This window comes from Prosopis cineraria, unplaced genomic scaffold (assembly GCF_029017545.1).
Source record: "Prosopis cineraria cultivar Desert tree isolate PC_DT_omini unplaced genomic scaffold, ASM2901754v1 PC4, whole genome shotgun sequence".
Taxonomy (NCBI): domain Eukaryota; kingdom Viridiplantae; phylum Streptophyta; class Magnoliopsida; order Fabales; family Fabaceae; genus Prosopis; species Prosopis cineraria.
The window spans coordinates 11554144-11578098 of record NW_026555335.1 but is presented as its reverse complement, the minus strand read 5'-3'; the positions used below and the strand labels follow the sequence as shown (position 1 = coordinate 11578098).

Here is a 23955-nt window from a genome sequence, read left to right as displayed (position 1 = left end):
TGACCCAGTAACTCATAAAATCATATATATTCAAATCTTATTACTAATGTGAGTACGATGTTATTAATGGGTAATCTATAAATATAATTGTAAGTGTTTTTTGAATCTAGAAACATGTCATGACCTTGATAATGAATACCCAATTGGGACCCAACTCAGGTAAACATTTTTTGGACAGAAAAGAAACAGAGAGAACATGTGAGGGGTATTAATGGTGGGGGCAAAGGTTGTGTTTCTTGGAGGATAGTGGCACATGGGAGGGGCAACACGCATGTGAGTCCATGTGCCCTCTCTAATGGCACCTTCTCCTCCTGCTCTTCCTTCTTCTTCTTCTTCCTTATTACGTACCTCCATGGATTCACTTCTTTAGCTTCCTACCTAGCGCGTCACCATCTTTAATTATCTTGTGTGTGTGTGTGTGTTGTGCGTGTGCGTGTCTGCAACCATGTTCTTCATTCAATCTAGCTTGCTCTATTTATTCATTGTCTCACTCCAATAATCTTCTCTGCCTATTAATTGGTTGGCCTCTAGATCGATATATATATATATATATATATGCACACACATGTCTAGCAAATTTTAAAGATAATCCTTTTTGTGAGAATACTACTCCAATATATTACATCAACATTAATTGTACGTCCATGGGTTTAAATTCCACTTGTGTTGGGTTACAAATTAACTAACTTGATGTTTAATTGTCTGTCATAAAATAATTAATTTGAAATTAAAATTTTAAGCTACAGGACAATATTTGAGCTGCTGTTTATTTATTGCTTCTTCCATCCAAACGTACGTGATTTAAAAAAAAAATTAAAATATATACATATATATATAACACTTATTACATTTAAATAAAACAAATTTTTAGAGTCTCTCTTCCACTCAAATATATCTAAGCTTAATTACAAAATCAACCGGCTTCACGAGTGTACATATAATAATATATATATCCACCACTATCTTGCGTGATTCAACCAGCTTCACTCTGCACCCAACAGATATCTTCCTCTTTCAGACCTTTTATCTCAGTTCTTCTGCTTAATGGAGGGTTCAGCAGCTAAACGCAGACGCGTTTACTCTCTGGAGCCAAACAAAATAGTGGAAGCTGTGTTCGCGAGGAAGTACCTGAGCTATCTAGTTCCAGCCTTGACGAAGATGAAGGAAAACACAGACTACAATAAGGAAGAACACAGTGATTCGTTGAAGAAGGGTGTGAAGTTCGAAGTGGACATGGCAATGGTGCTGTCAGCTCAGGGTTCTGCTTGGAGCAACGCCTTAAAACTCAGCCTCCTCCGAGAACATAACCAATACGTCATCAATGGAGGAGCACTGTCTTCTTCTTCTTCTTCATCATCTTCATCAACCGCAAGGAAACTGATGGCGAACTGCGAGTACGACCAGAATCTGACGGCGGTGACGGCGGAGGAAAACGAGAAGGAGGTGATGAGGAGGCTGAGAAGGTTGGTACCAGGAGGAGAAGAGATAAGCAGTGACCAGGAAATGCTTGCGGAGCTCAAAAGTTATGTCAGGTGTCTGCAAATGCAGGTCAATATTCTGCAATGTCTGGCCCAGGCTCATTCATTTTAGTTTAATTTCTGCTTTTTGCTCTATTTTTACAAAATCATATTTTCGTTTTATCAGATGATTAATTATTACGCTATATGTTTGCCCACAACAGAGCCATATATAAAGCTCTCCTTCATCTTTTGTTTTGTTTTTTTTTTTTGTTTGGTTTAATTTAAATTATGACTATAGATGTAGTTCTTCTTTTCAATCAAAGCTAAGTGTAAGCGAGGATCTTTCTCTGAAATTGTAGTGAGGGCCATTGATATGAACAGATCATTTTTGTTCTAAGTAATGAGCAATGGCATGATAACAAACAATTTTTATTTTTATTTTTTTTGTGGATCTTTAATTTTATAGAATCTTAAGATTTTCATATGAATATACATTATATATGTACTTTTTCATTGCTATTGTTAACTTATGTTTTAGCTGCAGTAGTGAACATGCCGTTTGTAAATTGTTGTTGTTGTTGTTATTTTTCAAAGATAATTAGCTTGACCTTGTGTGTCTTACATTTGGGAACACAATTGAGGTTCTTATTTAAAATATTTAAATTTTGCATACACGTTAAAAATTTATTAAAATAGTCGTATCGATGTCTCTTTTGATCAATTGTTGTTGTGTGTTATAAAAATGTTCTTTTTTGAAATAATTACCTGACTGAGTTATATTCAAATATTAACAGATCCAAGTAGGGGTAATTTTTTTATTTTGTTTTTTTTTTACATCCATGTAGATGAATATATTTTTAACTGAATGGTGACTGGTTAGAATGATTTTTTGGCCAAACATATTTCTATAATGAATTACAATTTACTGCCCGTCATGCACATTGGCGTAGAAAAAGGAAATCTATTTTCATTTGATAAACGAATTTTAGTTATCTTACAATTAAGTAAAATGAGCTATGTGAAAAGTATCATAAAAGACGAATTGGGCCAAAAAGGAAAAGCCTACCATGCATGCAATATCATAAAAGATATAAAATTTTAGTACTTTTTTTCCCAGAAAAAATTTAGTACTTATTATTTCCATATTTCATGCATTATGCAATCAAAATATACCAAATCGTAAGGTGTATAAACCATTCGAGTTTATTTATCATATTCCTACGTTTAATTAGTTGCTTTAAGATTTGAAAGAGAATGTGTGTTGACAATTAGAAACAAAAACGGTACGTAAGATTTGTGCCCAAAAAAAAAAACGATATATAGTAACGTTAAGAGCATATCTATTTAATTTACTTTTGGTAAGGATAAAAACTGAGAACACCTCTTTTTTCTTTAACAAAATAAGTACTCTTCTTAATTAGTAGAAAATGAAAACGAATTCTCCAATCTTTTGGATGAACAAATTCTCTGAAATTACGGTGAGAAAATTGGGAGCAAGGAAGAGAATAAAAAAAAAAAAAGGAACTCTTGACTGATCTTGGGTTTCTTGCAAAAGCCAGTGATAGTATTCTCTCCCCTTTCTTTCTCATTTTCTTCCCTTTATTTTCCCTTTTTTTTAACAATTAGATGAAGATTTGAATGATTTAAATTTGATCTCTTATAAAATTATTGTTAAAATATTAAATTATAAAAATATAAATAATCAAATTTAAATGTCAAAATTTTTTTTGACCATTTAAAATTGCAGTAAAAATTAAATTTAAATAAATCACGATATTAATCTTATAATTAAAAAAAAGGAAAACAAATGGATAAAGAAGAGGGAGAGAATCCACTTCCCTCTTCCCAGTACATTTAATACTGTAGAGACTACTAGAAATAAATTCCAGTTTTTGTCATGAAACTTGTAATCTAGTATTCATATGAACTCCCTCTATGTTTGTATATAAAATATTTTTTAAAAATTTAATTTAACTTTAAATATAAAAGATGTCATGATATTTTAAAATAATTAAATATTTTTGTCTTTGTCATGAAAAGGGAAGGTGCGATTAATTGTGTGTTTTATCACCTACCACCATAATATCAATTGTGGTATTATTAGAACCGAAACTAAAAATTTTTCATTATTTTATGTACTTTCAACCAAATAACAAATTTTTATTTGTATATGGGAGCATTTTTTATTTGTATAGGTATAAGGACCGCCATTTAAAAATGTGATGCATTTTTTTAGAGATTGAATGTTAAAAAATAAAAAATATTTTTAGTATTTTAAGACGTAATTAATGTGTTTTATTCTCAAAAGTGTCCACAATAAAAAAATCACTTTATATTTATTTTAGGCTAAATGCATAAAACTCTCTAAACTTTGAAACAGTTATATATAACTCCTCTCATCTTTAAATTTTTCAAATTACCCCCTCTAACCTTTAAATTTATTTTTCAAAGCCCATACTGTTAATTATATTATTTTTTATAAGAGTTAAAATGTAATTTAACTTAAAAAATATTATCAAATAAATTATTATATTATAGAATTATGTCTAATCAATTTCTTATTTTTTTTGGATTGTCGAGGCATTGATAGCAAAAAAAAAAAATATTACCACCGTGTAAAATTTTAAATATTTACTTTTGTATGATCTTTATCCATTTTTTTGTTATTAATGATGCATCGTTTTCTTATATTTAAGGTTAAATTAATCTAACCTAGTACTATTAAAAGTTTTAAATATTTTTGCCATGTACATTATATTAATCTAACCTAAAAATATAAAAAAAAATTATCCTTTAAAACAAATATAGCTATGTGCCATTGATAATGAAAAAAACATGAATAAAACTAATATACACCTAAATATTTAAAAATTTATATAATGATAATAATTTTTTTTGAGTTGTCAATACCTCAACTATCTAAACAATATAAAAAATTTATTATAAATATTAAATAGTTCTACAATATACTATTTTTGTTTAATAACATTTTAGTTAAATAACATTTTTGCCCTTAAAAAAATAATATAATTAACAGTAAGGACTTTGAAAAATAAAATTAAAGGTTAAGAAAATTAATTTTAAATTTTTAAATGTGAGTGGGTCATGTACGATTGTTTCAAAATTTAAAGTGATTTTATGCATTTTAACCTTTATTTTAAAGTAAAAGACTCTATTAAATAAGAGCAAATATAAAAAAATAGTATTAGTTTGAAAATAATTAACTACTTTAATAAGGATCAATATTTAATTAAAAATATCTTATATTTTTTAATATATATATATATAAGCTCTTTTTTTTTAAAAAATGTTCATTGTTGTTACAGATTAAATGTCATAAATAGCTTTACTCAAAAATTTTTGTATAAACTTAGTGTATCATATCATTCATGTTCTATTTAATAAAAACATGTTGTGTTAGATGTAAATTAAACTTGCTATTAATGATGATATAAAAAAAAGAAATTAAATAGGCACTATGTTCTTAAAAATAATAACAAATACAAAAATTTTATTTGATTGAATTGATATAAGAAAAAATATAATTTTAAATCCTTACACTGTGCTCGTATTTTGTTACAGATTCTTGTATTTTTTTTTTTTGGCTATCTAAGTCTCTACACTTAGAATTGTCAATTAGGATTGGCCCCACTCTAGAGAGTCAACCCTTAAAGAATCAGGGCATAAAAGGCTGGAACTGTAAAGCTCAATTATACCTTAAGGTTTCATTGTAGTCGGCTCAGCCTTGGATATACATATATATATATATATATATACATATATATATATATATATATATATATTTTTTAATTTAAAAATCTAAAAAAATATATTTAAAATTTCAAAAAAAATTATTACCGTAACATTAAATCTATAAAAATAAATTTAAGTCTAAGAAAAAAATTACAAAATCAACATCAATAACAATTAAACTTTGCTACCATTATCAGCAAAATCTTAATTATTTTTATTGTTATTAACATCAATATAATTTAATCATTCTCTTTGTGGAACCCCAACAGTGGCAAAAATATTAAGTTTTCGTATATTTCTTTTTCATCTCTATGTAATGAGGTTAGAGTTTTAAAATTAGTGTAGTTTTTAATTTTTTTTAATATTAAAATTTAAAAAAAATTATAAAAAGACTTAGAAGAGCTATCCTTTTTAAATTCAACTTATCATTTTACATTCTAAAATAGAGGTCTAGTTCTAAATTTTTTTAGATTTAAAAGAACAGGCCCAATAAGCTCGATCTTAATTGATGACCTTATTAACTACATTTTTGTTTTTTTTTTGTTTTAGGTATCTCAAAAATTCTTACATTTTATTCATTTAAGAATTTAAAATACTCAAAAATAAAAGTCTAAAAATTTAAAATACAAAAAAAAATCTATAATAAAATGTGAGTAAAATATAAAAATATAAAATTATGTTCTTTTATATATGTAATATTGGATGCCATGGATGACACGATACACTACCAAGTCCAGATTACTTCACCACCATGATCAGCCTTCAACATGAAGTTTCTTCCGCCTCAGATCAGGTTAAGTCCCAGCTTCGTCAGTGTCGTGAACTTCCTTAATCACATCTCATGTGCCAAAAGCATTTTAGGGATTTTTTTTTTTTTTTTTTGTGTTTTGCCAGAAGCATTTTAGCGATGTAGACAAAGATATATTACTTTTCAAAATATCGACTCATCTAAGTCTATGGCACCACGTGGCAACTTGAGGATCAGAAAATGGATTGGCAATTCTGCATTAATCCGGAAGACGCAACCAATTTTTGAGTTCGTTGGTCGTCGCAACAGAGGAGATCGGAGTCTCTGCAACTCGTTGAGATGTGGTCTCGCCAAAGCTTCCTCACCAACGCCCTCATTCCCTTTCCTTACAAACCCTACTTCCCAACTCCTGCTTCCCCTAAATTCATCTCTTGCAGTTATTCTCAGAATGATGAACAAGATTCCCCCAGGTATCCCATTAATTCTTCAGCTCAATTGCTTCACTGTTTTCTAAATTTTAGGGTTTCTTTGGGTCCAGAGTATGACACTGCTAAATTTCTCAATTCTCTTATTTCTTGTGATTATGATTATTAAATATGCTCTTGTTTCCTATTGGGGGAATGCTTGCTGTAACTGAAGCTACCAATGAGCAGTTTTCACTCAAAACGTAATTGAATCATAATTTTGAAGTTAAATTTACATGTAGATGAAAGTAGTGCTGATGTGCTTTGGCTTGTTGAGTGATTACTTGTTATGGGGGTGATGTGGTTAGGAAGAAAGAGAACAAGTTGGCCAAGTTAGCTCTGGTAGCAGTGGCTGCCGGAGTGTTGACGCTGGGTTCAGTTCATGATGCATCAGCCGCCAAGAGCGGTGGCAGAGTTGGTGGCCAGGCCTTCAGATCCTCGGCTCCTCGTTCCTCACCCAGAATCAACAACTCCAGGTAAAAGAAAATGTTTAGAAACTTCAATCAACGCCTTCGCCAATGTAAATATAATTATCTTTTTGTTAAATGCTCTTCTCTGATACTTGGACTTGCCTCTCTTCTTTTCGCATTTGCCTTCACGTGATCACCTTTTTTTTGGGTATCAAGACTGAATTTTTAATCTTCCTGGTTCATTTACGTTGTTTTGGTTAGCTCGGGCACTACATAAGAATTGAAGTTTCAAGTATAATTATCTTGTGTGTCGTAAGAGGTTCCAATTCCAACGTATGTCATGCACAGTTCATAGCGTGCATGTTTTGTAGCAGTTGATAGATTGAGCATAATATTATCATGGAAAAATACAACCGTTGGTCCCTATACTTTTAGAGTGTTTTAGCATTAGTCCATGTAAACGTTGCAGATAGATAAAACTTAAAAAACTTGGAGCAATGAAAAAAATGTATAAGAACAACGAGCTAGAATTTAGATTGGAAAGAGGGAGGGGGGTAATAGAGAAACAAAACAGAGAGATAAAGAGAGCAAATCCAAATATGTAATTTTCATTTGAAATCAAAGTCTAAAATTAGATAATCTATTGCCTTTTATTTATAGGCATTATCATCATATGAATATAAATATATCCTAATCTATCCAAATCCTACTAATATAATACTAATATAATTAAATAACAAATCCTATCTAAATCCTATTTAAATCATAAATCATATCTAAATCTATTTAAACCCAAATTAAATCTTAATTATTTTCTTATTTATTATAATTAGATAACAAACTAAACCAAAACACATTAAAAGTACACAGATCAATAGTTGTATTTTCTCTATGTCCATTTAATATTTAGATGAAACTGCTAGTTCCTACCTGTCTTCTTCCTAATGGTTTCTCTGTTTTGAATAAAACATAATGTTCTCTTATATAATTAAGTCTTATAGAAGCACATCTTCAGTACCATATCGCAATAATTTCTCAGATATATGCTATTTTGGTCTTATATGGTCACATAGATGCATGTTCAGTCATTAAAATGTTATTTTCCACATCTGTGATCCTCTTTTTTTCTTTTTCTTTTTTCGGAGAGGGTCCAAACTTTTCCGTATATGATTTAGTTCCATGTTGGCTTATGGCTCATTTTATTTATTCCGTGGAGCATTATTTGAAGACAAAGTCAGTTATAAGTGTGATTTTTGGATGAGACTTATTTCTTTCTGGTAGTTCCATATTAAGTTACATATATGGGAATGAGAAGCTTTTTGCTTACAAAAATATCTGCGGATAACCTTGATTCTGAAGAAAACTTGTACTGGCAGGACCAATATCTATGTGAATCCCCCAGTGGCGCCTCCTTTGGTTGGTGGCTACGGCTATGGTTACGGCGTGCCATTCTATGGTGGGTGGGGGTGGTCTCCATTTTCATTCTTCGCACCAGGTCCCAGTGTAGCTGTTGGCATTGGAGGTGGGTTTGATACTATAGTGCTGTTTTTGGTCCTTGGTGCTGCTGCTGCAGTTGTGAGGAGATTCTTTAGGTCAAGAGATGAAGAGGATGACTACTAGCACCAGAAGAAATAAACAACAGGTTTATTTTTTCCTTTTTAAACAATTCCAGGGAATGATACATACATCTATATATGTATATTGGAATAGTAACCATGGTCAAGCTTCCAAAACCTTCATATCAGAGTATAGAGAGGATTTTTGTTTCTCCATTTAAAAAAGAAAAACTGTTCAATTGATGTCTTGCATGAAAAATTTCAACAAGCAGCTACACCATCCTATTCAGGGAACATGCATACATTCATCTGCCACAAAGATGAATACATTTGATTTATTCAAAGAGAGTGGGGAAAAGGAGAAAAGGAGATGTAACTATAAGATATGAATCACATACACGATCAAATCATTTTGTATCATGTTCTCTTTCAAGGCATGACTGTAGATTTTATTTTCACAACAAATAAAGTAGCGCATCGTAAGAATTGACTCGCGCACTCTGCAAAAATAGGAGAACACCATGTGAATGTAAATGTGAACTCACGAGAAACTCTCTCTCCCTCCCTCCCCAGTCCCCACGACTGCTTCCGGTTCTTGCATATCATCCACCACTGTAGCAAACTTCAGCAAAATCAACAAGAGCATTAGCAAATAATTTGCAATAGATATTCAAATCCAAATAGCAATGTAAATGTGAAACTAGAAATATTAAAAAAAGAAAAAAGAACTGGAGCGGGAATGGCGAAGGATGGAGATGACGATGTCTTGGACTTGTTCAGATCTGCAATTTCTTCGATTACTTGATCACCGTAACGGATCTGCAATTTCTTAGACTTACTATAGGCGGAACGGATGAATTGATGACACCTCCATCAAACTACTCCACCAAAGAATCTTCGCCGAAGATGAAGCTTTGCATAGAACGTTTTGTAGGCGAAGAAGAAGCCTAGTCATCGTCTGAAGATCCACTTGCATCAAGACGTTCTTCGCATTCGCGAGCCATCCTGATACAGAAGTCGATGATTACTTGGCTTTTCTGCTTGCTGACCATCATGACCTGTTCGGATATTCGATGACACGGCATCCAGTGCCCGATGGTGGGAGGGGATGCTTGTTGTCATTGGGGAAGAAGGCGGCCGTGACAGACGGTGAAAGGGTGCTGGGTAGAGCCGTCAATCCAAAAAAATTGAGAACGAGGCTGCTATTTTAATTTTTAAAAAGGTAAATTGAGTTTAAAATGGTTGATCCTTTTAAATGTAAAAAAAAAGTCACTCCTTTTAAATCCTAATATATTTTAAAAAAATATAAAAAATAAATAAAAAGAAGACACCACATTACTCACATTCAATACTCATTCTTTAATCCAGACAATAAACACGCACATGATTATTTGCTTATTTTGAATATTTTTGCATTTTTTAAATACCTTAAAATTATGATTTTAGTTTATTATTTATTGTAAATAATGAGGATGAAGAAGGAAGATATGAAAAACTTAACATATTTGCCATAGATGAGGATCCACAAGGAGAAGGATCAAATCATATTGATGTTAATAATGATGAAAATCATCAAAATTTAATTGATGATGCTACCAACGTATAATTGATATTAGAGTTGATTTTGGGATGTTATTTTTTTATTAGACTTAAAATTTTTGTTATGTGAATTGATTTTATTTTATTTTGCTAGATTTAATGTGATGTGTGATAACTTTGTTAGGATTTTAAATATATTTTTTAAAAATTTTTAAATTGAAAAATTAAAAAATTAATTAGGGTTGAAGCCTTGAGGGTTAGGGTCAGACTGCTAAAAATAGAGTCCTAAAGTATAATTAAGTTTAAAAGGGCCAGCCTAATTAGGCCCTGATCCTTGAAGGGCCCGGGTTGGTCTTAATTGACACCTCTAATGCTGGGCTCAGCAAAAGACAAAGTGGGAATAAAAAATATTTCTTAGAAAAAAAAACAAAAAGGAACTTATTTTCCAGAGTTCATGGGGGAAAAAACGAATCCTGAGAAAGAAAAGAAACGTGATTCAACTGAAGCAAACTCGGGAAATTGTAGGGTGCATTTCCATTTCCTTATCCTACAACTAATTTTCCACCAACCAAACGGGCTTTAATTCCTCTTATACGCAGTTATCATGGCCTGCAGATGTATTATGGTCATTTTATTCTGCCCAGAAATAAAATAAATAAATAATCCCGTAACTCGATTGTCACCACGCCATCCCAATCCGACTTCTCAAGACACTACACTATATTTAATACATGTATATATACATATATATGAACCAAAAAAGAAGAAACTCACGTTTAATTAAGTGTTAGTTGCACATATCTTAATGGAAGTATCACAAGTGACCAAATACTTTTGAAAGGCATTCTACTGTAAATGTCTAAAGAATTGTATAAAACATGCAAATCGATATTGCTATTGATACATGGATAAAGAGAGTGAAAAAAGAAATAATAATATTCATTTGCACCCAAATGGGATGAAATCTTCAGGGTAAAGTCGAGACAATCGTTAAATCCTGTATGATGGACATTGAATATATCTCTGCAGAGAAATGTACATGTTCATACGTTTGCTTTCAAATTAATATGGAATCTATCATTCTATTAGCTGCACGGCTGCAATGGAAGGTATCTTGTCTCTCAACTTTTGTGTTAGGGCAATACGAACGGTCATGACTTTCGCAGCCGGTCCACTAAGGCGAACTTTGACGACATAGTCATTGATCTGAACAAGTTCCAATGTTCCTCCCCCAGTGCCACCAAGGTATGGTCTAATCTCAGCAAGAACCTGAACATAAAGAAACATTTTAAGCTTTCACACTGCATTCACAAAGCAAAAGAAAACTGTAACTAGAACATGATTAACTAAATACAGAATCCTGCAGCAATAAGACATAATGTGTTTAATGCAGAGACGATTTTCTTCAAGATTAAGGCAAGATAAAATTAGTTGGCATGAAAAGCACATCTGATGTTTTTATTCCATTTTGTTATTTAGCTCACTATTTGAATTGTTCAATAAAAAAGGAGAGACTTCCAGCATTCTGGCCTTGCTGAGCAGAGTACTCTATATGGTTTTGGAGAATGCACTAGTCATCATTGTCATGTTTAATTTACATTCAGCTCCCCTGAAGTTTCAAAACATAACATGATATCCATTCGAGTTTCAATTTATTCTAGAACCTTAAATTTATAAAACCTATACTCACAACCCCTGAGAAGAAAAAGATAGTTTGTGTAGGTTTCAAAACCTACAGGAAATTGAACGTGATTCACTCAACCTTGTAAAACAAAAGCTATAGCCTTTTTCATTCATTTTTTTATTAAGTCTTAGACCTTGTGTGTGTATGCTGCGGTGCAAGTTTCTAGCAGATGATTTTACTTTTACTCCTTAACCTAAGTGGTCATGAGGATGCAGAATGTTGATCAAATGATATAAATGCTGGAAATTAATGCATAAATGAATTTCGTACGGTTTCAACATTATCCTCAGTTAACTCGAGTCCAGTCTCAGTGTCGACTATCTGCTCCACCTCCAGGATTTCAGGAATCTTATCTTTGAGGCGTGTCTCGATGCCCATCTTTAAGGTCATGGTCGAGCTAGGACATGACCCGCATGCTCCTTGTAGCTTGAGCACAACAACAAGGCCATCTATTTCATGTAGAGCGACATTTCCTCCATCAGCCATCAAGCTAGGCCTTACCTCATCCAAAACCTTCTCTACATTCTCTTCAGTGAGTGGCAGGACACAGGTTGGTGAAAGCACAACCCCTGCAGCCTCCAAATGTTATTTGCTATAACTAACCATTTTCTCCACATCATTTGGAGGCTAATTTGATATATGAAACAAACGAGTATTATTGTAAGTTACAGTTGCTCTGACATGACACCTTATCCTTTCATTTTATTCATTTGTGTTCATAAACACCAGAATTCCACACAATACTTGATATGACAGATTATTCAAGAAAAAGATGTATCACCTTCTTTTCTTCAGTGGATATGGCAGTAAAATAACCAGACCCTTCAACCTTCACTATTCTCTAGACAACTGAACTTTGTGGACCCATTTGGAATTGCTGTGGCTTCTACTTAATTGGAAACCCTTTTTCCCCCTAGTGTGAATGAAGCAATTTTTGTTTGACAAATATGCAAGGGTTAAATGGCAAAAATACCTTTAAACTTTTTTTTCAGAGGTGCCTGGCATCTTAAATTTTTTTCGAAGCATTTTTGCCTTAGAAGTTTAAAAAATAGAGCATTTTTGCCCACCGTTAAAAATCCCTAACGTTGATCGTTAATTGAAATTTGACCAAGGTATTTTATGATTTTTCCTTCCCCGTTTCTGCATTTTTGGGTTTCATTTTCATTCGTTGGAAGAAGGAAAGTTAAGAAATTCACTGGAGAACGAAATTAGAGACTAAACACTGAAGGAAGAAAGGAAAAAATACAAACGTATGCTTGGTTAAACTTGAGTTTAACAGTCAATGTTAGAGATTTTGAATAGTGGGACGAAAATACTCTGTTTTTGAAACTTCCAGAGCAAAAATACTCCAAAAAATGTTCAGGATGCCAAACGCCCCTAAAGAAAAAGTTTCAGGTCATTTTTACCCTTTAACCCAATATTTAACTGGAAGTGATTCTTATCGTCCAATTTCTAAATGACAAATATTTAACATGTTTTAATGAGTTTAAAGTGAAGTTATGATTGTCTTCAAAATAATAATCTTCTCCTTCCACTTCAGCTTCAAAAGAAAAACTCCAAGTTGTGCATGCAGAAAGCCTACTTCTGCAACTACTCAGAAGCAATTTATTTTTCCCCCAGAAACATGAACAAACACCTCATTTTCTCAAAATAAACATTTCTTAAAAACTAAGCAGCTTTTAACTCCTTTTAAGCCATACAGGCTAGTCTAACAAGAGGTTTGGCATGCACGAAGATGAATGCCAGCTCAGTTTAGAAGTGAGAACGTAAGGCATACAGTTATGAGAATGAACATAAAATTCTTGGTGGCATAGGCCAAGCAGTTGCAGGAAGTCAAGTGATGCAGCGAGGTAGGAAGTAAAAACAAACACCAGGAATAATATGAAAATTACATGATTTAATTGTTTACTGGTATAATCTAAATTCTAAAATCACCTAAGACGCCGAATTATGGCATACGCATGAATAGAAGCATAGAATAATCATATTACAGTTTGCATATTAAGAACAGAAGTGTAAAATACTAATATTTCTATAGAAACATTCAAATGCTATATTCCATATACAAGACTATCAGAACCCCATGTTCAAAATGCTCTACAAATTTATCCCATAAATATCACAATGCCAGTGCTAACAATCAATTCAATTTCACTGGCACTCAAATTCATAAGGTCATAGAAGTGCATTTGGCAGATTCACAATCACCTGTTCTCTTTCGTCGTCGAGTGCGCCGAAAAAATCGCGCGAAGTTGATTTGGCGACCTCCGCGGAAAGAACTTTGTTTGGAGGATAATTCCCTGGCATTTGAAACTGATTCCTAGAAAGAAAAACGAACATAATTAAATAATTCTCCAGAATGAATAGCATGAACAAGGGAAAATAGGAACAAAATTCAAAAGTACCTTGAAGAGAGATATAGGGGAGGAAGAGAATCTATGAGATGCTAAAAGCGATGAGTTGAGTAGAGAAGCTGAAGTTGCTGCTGCTTTGAAGCCTTGAGATTGCAAAGAGAGTATACCGCCCACCATCTGAAAGTTACCATAAGAGTAGGGGGAAGCAAAATCTAAGCTCCAAGTCTTCTCATTTTCGGTTTTCTGGGTGAACGGTGAAGTTCGATTCTTGAATTCTGATATTTTCGTTGCAGCGAGAAATGGTGCAGATGCTGATAGAAAGCGTTTCCTGATTGGCTCAAATTTTGTGATCATTTATTTTATTTTGGGCGTGAGGTGATTATATTATTTATTTATGATAAGCGAAACCGGAGTAGAGTAGCCGAACTTGTGGACAGAGTGAAAGATGGAGGATGGAGGAGGAGAGACAGACACGTGTGACGTTGAGTTGGAAAGTTAGGAAGTGTTCGCGAGTTCCCCTCCCCTACGGGGAACAATTGAATAAAATGGAGTAGAATGACAAAAAAATTGATACTATAATTTGAAAAATTTATAAAAAAATAGTGAAATAATTTGGAGTGATTTTTTAAGTCATCCTTATCCATCCAAAACCAATTTTTTCTATCCCGCAAATAAATGGAATAGCCTAACATAAGTAAAATATATCATTATTTAATAATGTTTTAATTTATTGTTTTTCTGCCATATATGTGAAATATTAAACTAATATTAATATTAATTTAGTAATTTTACAGAAGGTGATTGTATATGTAATGATAATTTTATAAAAAGTAATAGTGTAGTGTGAAGCATAATTGTGCAAGTCAATACAAATAAATAAGGGAGAATTGCTAAAGAAGACCTCCTTACAAGGCAAATTGCTAAAAAATTACTAAATTGCCACTCTGTGTTAAACAAATGAAATTAAAAAAAAAAACTAATTTTTGCACATATTTCCTAATTGAAGAACCACTAGAGAGATGAAACAATGGTTGGTTATGATAGACAATGTTGACAGAAGAGCAATTGATATTGCGAGCAAGGACATGGTTGAAAGAGATTAAGAACAATTGGAGGACAAAACTGCTTCCTTTATTTAGATGCATCATCCTTCACCTTTGATGCTCCCTTCTTTTGAGATGCATTATGAAGCTTCCCGTCTACCTCTAAGGCACTTGCTACGCCTAGTTCACCGGCCACTTATCATGTAATTGTAATAGGGAATTAGTAAATAACTAGATATTATATTATGTAATTTGCTTTATATTTCATGAAATTATTCGATTACTTAGCCAATTACTCTGTCGAATAGCACCAAAATTAATAAAAACTAGATTTTGCAGTAAAGCGCAACCTAGATTGTCTCTCTAAAAGTCAATAGAGTAACTATTTAAATTATGATTATGAAAAGCTAAAAAAATGGGGGGTTTTATAATGAAATTAAAAAAATCTAAATTAAAATTAGATAAATAAAGAAAATTCAATTGAAAAAATTATCAAGAACAAGCAGTGCAATCAATCACAATCCAATCACCTAAATTTAATCTTCCTCGCCCACAATTTAAATTAATTTTATTTACCTTTATTATTCTGATTTTATTATATATTTCTTAAATTATCATTCAAGAATTAAACAAGAGATTAAGTTATAGATTAATTGAGATCTCCTTTAACCCACAACCTAACAACTGTTCTATGTTAGCCATACCAGAAATAAAGCATGGATAATCACCCAAGCTAGGCCAAATTACTCTTATAATGCTATATCAATCGATTATAGCAAGTAAAACCTCAGATAAAATTTATAACTCAAAAATTATGCAATAAAGCTACTCTAATCAGTAATAGTAATTAAAGCATAACATTTAGAGGTAGGAAGAAGAAGACCAAATTGAAATAAAGCTAGAATAAAATCTTCTCTAAATATTAAGGACTCTGATTAAAATTTAGGATCATGGTTTATAATTGATCACACTAAAAAAGTTAACTATCCATAGAATTAAAAATCAAACAATATGAGATAAAAATAAGAGAGGCCCTCGCCTGTATTGAAGAAAAAAAATTAAACTGCGATCGCTGTCCTTTCTTCTCTTCTCCGTCAAAAAAATCGTGATTTTTCTCCTCCCGTGCGTCCTCCTGTGCGTGCTATTCCCTTTTTAGCTTGAATGGTTCCTTCTCCCTGTGCGTGCGGCTTGCTTTATATATATGTATTGTGCTGTGTTCGTACGCCTCTTCCAACTTGAAGCTTAATAATTTAATAAAAAAATAAAACTACCTTAAATAACCCTAAATGAAAACTACACTAAAATACCCAAGATAAATATAAACAAAATTTTGAAGATTGAATTCTTGATTTGATCTCCAAGCATGCCCATATTCTTCTTATCCAAAATATTCTCTATCAATATCTTTCAAATTGAATCTAGAAAATCTGCACAAATAAAATAAAATTAAATAGCACCTGTGCAAAAATATTAAAGATATTATTTATATTTTAAAATCAAAGATTTAGTTAGTTAAAATTCCAAAACTGAATATTGGCTAAGAAAATCAAATAATATCTAATTAAACTCAATTAGCCTCAAATAAATATTTAAAAGTCTAAATTAAAAGGATAAAAATATGTAAAATTATCATTTATCACTCAGCGTCTGTACTTTCATGAGTAGTTAAATTACATGAAAATACTATCTATTATTTGAAAAGTTATAGTGAATTAGAATAAAAAAAATGATCAAGGAATTGTACACACTATAAAAGTGCAAATTTGATAAAAATATAACCTATTATCTTGAAACTAACACTATAAGCAAGTAAATTACATAGAATTTTCCAAGGATGAAGGTTAGAGTTTTTTGTGCAAGGGTATAGGCTTATGTTGCAAGGATATAGACTTAAGGTGCAAGGTAAGCCTATACCATTGCACCTTAAGCCTACATCTTAACACCATAAGCTTATAACATTACACCTAAAGTTTAAACCTTGCATCGAAAGTCTATAATCTTGCACCTTGCATCTTGAGCTTATACTCTTACATTGCAAGCTTGGACCCAACACTTATATTATTGCACCTTGCACCTTAAGCCTATGCCGTTGCACCTGAAGCATGTATTCTTGCATCCAAAGCCTGTTACCTTTCACTTTACACATTAGCCTATACTCTTGCACCCAAACCTCTAGCCTTCATCATTGAAAAATTCTATGTAATTTACTTGCTTTTGGTATTACTTTCAAGATAATAAGCTATATTTTCATGAAATTTGCACCTTATCGTGCATGCAATCCCCTATTCATTTTTTTAATTCCAATTTGCCTTGACTTTCATAATAATATATAGTATTTTCATGTAATTTAACTACTCATGTTGATGCAGAGGCTAAGTAATTTGATAATTTCATGAAATATAAGACAAATTACATGATATAATAACTAGCTACTTGTGAGACCCCTGTTACAATTACACAGTGAGCACCTGGCAAAGCAAGCTTACAAAGTGCCTTAGAGGTAGACGAGAAGCTCTGTAACCTGCAACGAAAACAAAGGACAATGTACCTTAGAAGAAGGGAACATTGAAGGCAAAGGACGATTGATCTAAGAAGAAGGAAGTAGAATCATTGTCCATTCATCTTAACCTTGTTTGACCACGTCCTTGCTCACACTGCCAATTGCTCCTCAATCAATGCCATCCATCATGGCCAACTGTTGCTTTGTCTCTCTAGTGGTTCTCCAATTAGGGAATGCATGCATATAATGACTGTTCCCCCCCCTAAATTTCAGTTGCTTAACATAGAAGGGCAATTCGGTCAATTGGTTAGAGTTTTTTCTAAGTATTAAAATCAGTTTGGCCCTTAAAATTGATTTGGTCCTTGACATAATTTGCCTATCAAGGAAGTCTTTTTTGCCGATGCTCCTAGTAAATAATTATAACAACGAAAAATAACTAATTTTTTTTTATTCTTCATGTATAGCTAACCATGATAACGAAAGTACAAATAATTATTTTATTTTCCATATTTAATGATTAGAAGATAGAAATAAATAACAACTTATTTATAAAAAAATATAAATAAAAACTTTTATATCCATTTAAAAGATTCGAAAAAAAGTATAAAACGTTTAAAAATAAAATATAAAAACCCATTTAAAAGGTTTAAAAATAAGGGGGGAAATCATAGTTGCTTTTTTTATAGGATTATCTCATTAGGTCAAATTTAAGCACTGTCGATCTAATTAAGTATGGATATCTCATTCTGCATATGCATAAACTTAAGCTCAAGATCTCCTGTTTAAATTACCCATAGCTAATCATGTACTGTAAAAGATACTGTAGATCAGTGGTTACTACCGAACAACATCCAAAATAAAATTGAGCGGATCACTCTGTTACGTTAAGTGTTCTTGCAGAGCTTATGCCGAAAACCTCGACAAGATTACATGATCTTTCATTGGACTTCTAAGTTCTCATGCAGCCATTTGGAGTCTTGGGTTCTGGTTGACCCATCAATCACTGACCTATCAAAGGAAGGTGCTGCAGACTTTGCAAAAACACTGCCACTTGGTCATTGGTGGTGGATTTCTAAACCCTGTGGGGTAGGCTTTAGTGCTCACAACCTTTGGATAGAGCAGTAAAGAGGCATAGTAAGGGTTGTTACAATCAAGTTAGATCTCAGACTTGCTTATTTCTCTGCTGCACGACTTGGGTGGTCAAAGATTGTTTGATTGTTTTGTTGTGCAGCCACCTAGCTATTGGTTTGTGGTTTTCTTTAGTTTCAAAGTTGTCGTGTTGATGTAGTCTTTAGTCTTTACATTCGCAACCTCATCCCGCTAATTGATAATGCAATCATACAACAACTATTGCCTCTCACACTTCGACAGTGACTTACAAAACCCTATGGGAAAAGCTATTGTAGTTGTGATTGTCGCCTATAGAAGAAGAGACAGATTGGCATATTGAAGTTCAACTTCATTGAGGACTTTCTCTGTCTTCAAGTTTTAAGCTCCAACTTCCTTTAGTTGTAGAATTGTGTGAGAACTACTTTGCTGACATGGTTGCTGATGTTGATGGCCAGGTATTTGTGTCGTTTTACATGTCAATGTAAGGCCAAACCCACTTAGTTCTAAATTGTGCCTTCTCTTCTATGTTCTTTTATTTTCTTCTTCTTGTGTTTCTATGTTCCATGTTAACATACCAACACTACGGGCATTTATGCCATGCGTTGTGGCTTTACTATATGCTAAAATTGATTTTTTTTTTTACCAAAAAACGAAAAGATATATAATTGAGCAGTGGTCACAGCCATTGGTTATGTATTGTAGAAGTGCTGTGCATCCATATTTATTGCAAGGATAATGGTTATTATGACTATACATCCAAATTTTTGAGATATAATTTTATTTTATTTTTATTTTTTTAAATCGATCACTTTATTTTATAGATTAAGACAAAACAAAACTGAATTTTTAAATGAAAAGAGGTTGAGCAATGATTAGGGATCACAGTTGCTCGTTTGTAGGACAATTGGATCTCTCTCTCTCTCTTTTTTTTTCAAAAAAAAATCCGGAAAAGAAGTTAGATTGGGCTTGTATTTAGCCACCTTTCAGAAATGGGCCTCTCTGCTTTTCCATGCAAATGTCCTAAAATTAATCTCTATATGACCATCTCCCTTCAAAATTCATTTGAATATCAACAAGTGCCAGTTTTAGTTATAAAAAAAACAAATATTATCATTTAAGCACGAGGTTTCAAGTTCGAATATGAGTGAATGTATAAAACGTGTTTGGAAAAACTATTTTTAATTAAACTCGATAATATTTGAAGCTAACTCAATCATATAACGATATAGAAAATCATTTGTATGTTTGTGAAACTAAATTTGAAAGACGAGAAACTATTTAATTGGCCCCACACTTTATGCCCATTATTGAGTGAGTTCCTTTACTTGCAAAGTTTAACATGAAGAGAGTTTGAATTTTTAGAATAAAAAATGCACATAATAAAAATATATTCGTTTTATTCTTTATCTATTTCACTTTAATGAAGTGCGTATCAATAGATAAGTCTTATAAGCTCTTTATTGTCATTTTCTCTGTTGCATACATCTTCACAGATAATATTTATTCACATTTTATAGTTTTATTATATAATGTAATTATTTTTTATGGATATAATGTAATTATTAACTATTAAATTAAATAGTTAAAAAACAACATATGCATCTAACTTAGAAGTCAATTTTCACGATCATAGATAAAGCCATTAAACGTGAACAAAAGGTAAAAACTTAACAACTATCATTTTTAATAATAGTTTTTATTTTTAAGAGCTTGTCAAATCAAAACACATCGATTCCAAAAACACTAACATGAAAGATAAATACTAAATCATCAGAAAGATAATCATAATAAAATAAGACTAAAATACGATTTGTCCCCCCACAAATTTAATTGTGAACCCAGTTGGGACTTTAAATTGAAATGATAGTTTAAAGGACGAAATGAATTGGAAGTTAGACTATTTTTTATTTGAATTAAAATTAGAAATATTCGTTGAGATTAGATGTCAACTCAAAGCTAGTTACTTTCCTTGGCAAGGACAGGCATCCAAAATAACGCATAATTGGAAATCTGAGGCCCACCATCTTAACATTTTTATTTTCAGGATAGAAAAAATAAATTATGGTTATAAAAAACACTCAAGGTTTGTCCATTAAATGAATTTAAAACTAAAAATTTAGAGCATGCAAAAATAATAATTATTTCAAGATTTGAGTTAAAAATTTTCATTTCCAACTTTATTAGAATAATTTATTTTCTCAAAAAAAGTTTATTAGAATCCTTTAAATTTCTAAAAAATAAATATTATATTGTCTTCAAATTAAAACCTTAAAGCATCATTTTCTCAAATCAATAAATCAAAATCAGGTAACAACATTTCTTTTTGACCAACTAAAAGCAAGCCCATCTTTAATCTTATCCTATCCCCACCCAAAAAGCAAAGGTTTTCCTTTTTCATGTCAACTAAGAAAAACTACCATGTAAGAATATATCTTTCGGGAGGCCAGAAAAAAATGTTTATCACATTTAGCAAAAAACATGTTTATTGTTAAAAATTTGATTTTATTGATAAAAATAAATCAAAATATTGTAACATATAGTAAATATCAGGAGTGTCGAATTTAATTTTTTGAATGAAGCGAGGTATATATCAAATTCAAAAGATTTGGCTTATAATTTCATCATAATGAATTTTTTATATAATTTGTAAGAATTTAAAATTTGAAATTAAAACTCACATGCGGTGCATGTTTTTGCTTCTTTCTAGACAACAAGTTAAATAATTAAATTTAAGTGAAATGAAACAATATGATAGGGTGAATATGCTAATTAAAATTTGTGTCTCAAATTATTGGATTGTCAACTTTTCAACTATAAGATTTTATTTTATTAAAAGTGAAATCATCAAAACCAATGGAAGTAGGATCAAATAAAATTGACTAGTTTCTTATGATTTGACGAATTAAAATCCCAACTAACTGAAACGGAATTACCTTCAATTAATAAAAGAGCACTTGTAAGTAATAAAAAAAGTGAAATAACCACACTCAACATAAAATATTAAATTATATTTATAAATTATGCTAACCTCATTTTACATTGCCAAGTTAAGACCTATAGGACAAACATATGGGCAGCTCAATGGTTCCAATAAATTTCATTCCTAAATTTTAAAAAAAGTCTTTACTCAAATTTGTGTGTCAACAAAAGAACAATATGCAATTGAAATTTCAGATTCTTGTCTGCTGTTTTTGTCACCAATTCCAAATCACAATTAAATCCTAAACTAATTAATGCTTCATCCATTTGACTAATTTGATGCTAAACCGCTTTGATGTTTGGGATCTGTGGGTAAATAGTCTCAATAACACAAAAATATTAATTAATTATTAATTGCACATTTTTCTTCTTGCAGGGGGAAAAAATAAAACCAGCTAAAAGGCAAGCCCCAGAGAGTAATTAATCAGCCCTTTTTGGGTTAAAAAAAAATCCTTTGATAGAATTGTTTAAGATTATCTTAATTAAATTATTAAGTGGCCAACCTTGCATAGATTTATTGTGAAGGCTCGCAAAGAAGTGGGAAACGAATCTTCACTCAATTATTCAAAAGGGGAAAAATTCAGTTCAAGACAGTGAAAGAAATTGAAAGGCCTCTATCGAGAAAAAAATATGTTAAGAAATCCAAATTTTTTAGTTCGTGTGTGCGTGTGTGTGTTAATGCACATTTACCAGATTCAAAATTTTAAATTTTATTCACTACATGAATAAGTTATCATGTAGGTTTTTTACGAATAAAAAATGAGAGAATTGTATACAAATCCCACACATTCATTTAAATACTACAAGTTCCACTTAGAATTTAGCAAAAAAAAAAAAAAGACAACACATTTAGTTGTCATATTCCTTTGCTTAATTGTCAACGAACCTTGTGATATTTATTTGTATTGTGAAAGACCTCAAAGTAATTCTCCCAAAAAAATATCCATCACATCCTGAAAGTTATAATTTCGTCCTTCTAAAAATACAAATATATGTCAAATACAATAAAATAAGTAATTAATCACTAATGTTTTCTGAAGTTATTATGTTATTTCTTAAACTTACAGTTTGGATTTTGGTAAAAAAAATTACCATTTTTCCTTTTGATATCATAAAATAAATTTTGCATTCATGCTCTTGTAATGTCTAGAAAAAGAATAAATTTCAACTTTTGGATGTAAATCATAAGTTGTTCATAAATTATCTCTCACAATAAGAATAAGATGAAATATTAGTAATACTCAAGAGTTCAAATCCTTCCAATGCCTGCCAAAAAAAAAAATCAAATAAACACTTAATTAATACATATAATATAAAATATAAAATCTATAAAATATCATGTGTGTGTGTGTGTAGTTTATAAGTCACCGATTAGACATGAAACAGACTTCATATAACGCGCATTTAGTTGGAAATAATTGCAGATGTAAGGAGTTTAATAATTTGCAATGATATAATGAGTTACAATATATATATATATATATATATGGGTAATAATTAAGAAGATATAGTAAAAGTTTAATGTACACGGTGGAGTACCAAAATCTATATTGGGAGTTATTCTATCTCAATCAGTAATTTTGAGTTCGAGCTTTAAAAATATAGTAGTGTTAAAACTCAATGATAGAGCTGGATGTTTGATTTAAAGGGTTTGTCAATGCTCAATTCAGATTAGTTTGGGTCTCATTAAACACCTTCAACTCAATGTAGAGCAGGTTTAGGATACCACGTGCACAAGCCATCAAACAAAATAGTTTAATGGGCAGAACTTGAAGATGATGAAGCAGTGGGATGATAAAGATATCATTAAAAATGAAGGGAGAGGGCATTGGATCCAGAGAAGATAAGCATGCGTCCCAAAATGCAGAGATTCCTTTTGTCTTCTTTATTACTAATTAATTAATTAATACAATTAAAACTCAATGCCTGTGCATATGTTATTATATGTCTATATATATCAATCAATTATGATTATAAATTATAAATATGAAAATGGTTGGTAAGTCATACTCCGAATCTGATGCACAATTGATTGTGGGAGCTGAATTGGATCGATGATGATGCAGACTTTTCTTTTCCCACTTCAATGTTTATTGTTTAATCAAGAATTGTGCTTTTTTTTTTTTTAAATCTTCTTCTCATTAATTTAGTCACCTCAAATATGATCCTATGTGTATAACTGTATGCATATTCCCTTTCTTTTTCCATTTCCTTTTTGTTTTAATTTCAATTTAAAATTAAACTTTTTTATGAATACAAGCACAGATGATATTCTATAAGGCATTCAGTTTTAGTGCTTATCATAGTACACCTGACGAGCAATCTAATTTAATTTGGATAGTCTAAATTTACTAG

General features: G+C 31.4%; 3 protein-coding genes and 1 long non-coding RNA gene across 4 annotated transcripts; 2 read left to right on the top strand and 2 right to left on the bottom strand.

Moving 5' to 3' along the window:
* Window positions 1–964: 964 nt before the first annotated feature.
* Window positions 965–1710, top strand: LOC129307732 (transcription factor bHLH146). The gene has a single exon (XM_054948603.1). It carries the CDS (start codon window positions 1045–1047, stop codon window positions 1588–1590), a length of 546 nt encoding a protein of 181 aa, XP_054804578.1. The 5' UTR covers window positions 965–1044; the 3' UTR covers window positions 1591–1710.
* Window positions 1711–6239: 4529 nt separating this feature from the next.
* Window positions 6240–8634, top strand: LOC129307784 (uncharacterized). Its single transcript, XM_054948694.1, has 3 exons — window positions 6240–6431; window positions 6734–6901; window positions 8212–8634. The coding sequence occupies exons 1-3, from the start codon at window positions 6301–6303 to the stop codon at window positions 8453–8455; spliced, it is 543 nt and encodes a 180-aa protein (XP_054804669.1). The 5' UTR covers window positions 6240–6300; the 3' UTR covers window positions 8456–8634.
* Window positions 8006–9582, bottom strand: LOC129307785 (uncharacterized). The gene is made up of 2 exons (XR_008592481.1): window positions 8937–9582; window positions 8006–8831 (listed from the first exon to the last, which is right to left on the bottom strand). It is a non-coding gene; the product is annotated as an uncharacterized LOC129307785 (long non-coding RNA).
* Window positions 9583–10848: 1266 nt separating this feature from the next.
* LOC129308235 (nifU-like protein 3, chloroplastic) lies at window positions 10849–14337 on the bottom strand. Its single transcript, XM_054949294.1, has 4 exons — window positions 14020–14337; window positions 13823–13934; window positions 11885–12183; window positions 10849–11199 (listed from the first exon to the last, which is right to left on the bottom strand). Exons 1-4 carry the CDS (start codon window positions 14320–14322, stop codon window positions 11008–11010), a joined length of 906 nt encoding a protein of 301 aa, XP_054805269.1. The 5' UTR covers window positions 14323–14337; the 3' UTR covers window positions 10849–11007.
* Window positions 14338–23955: the final 9618 nt, after the last annotated feature.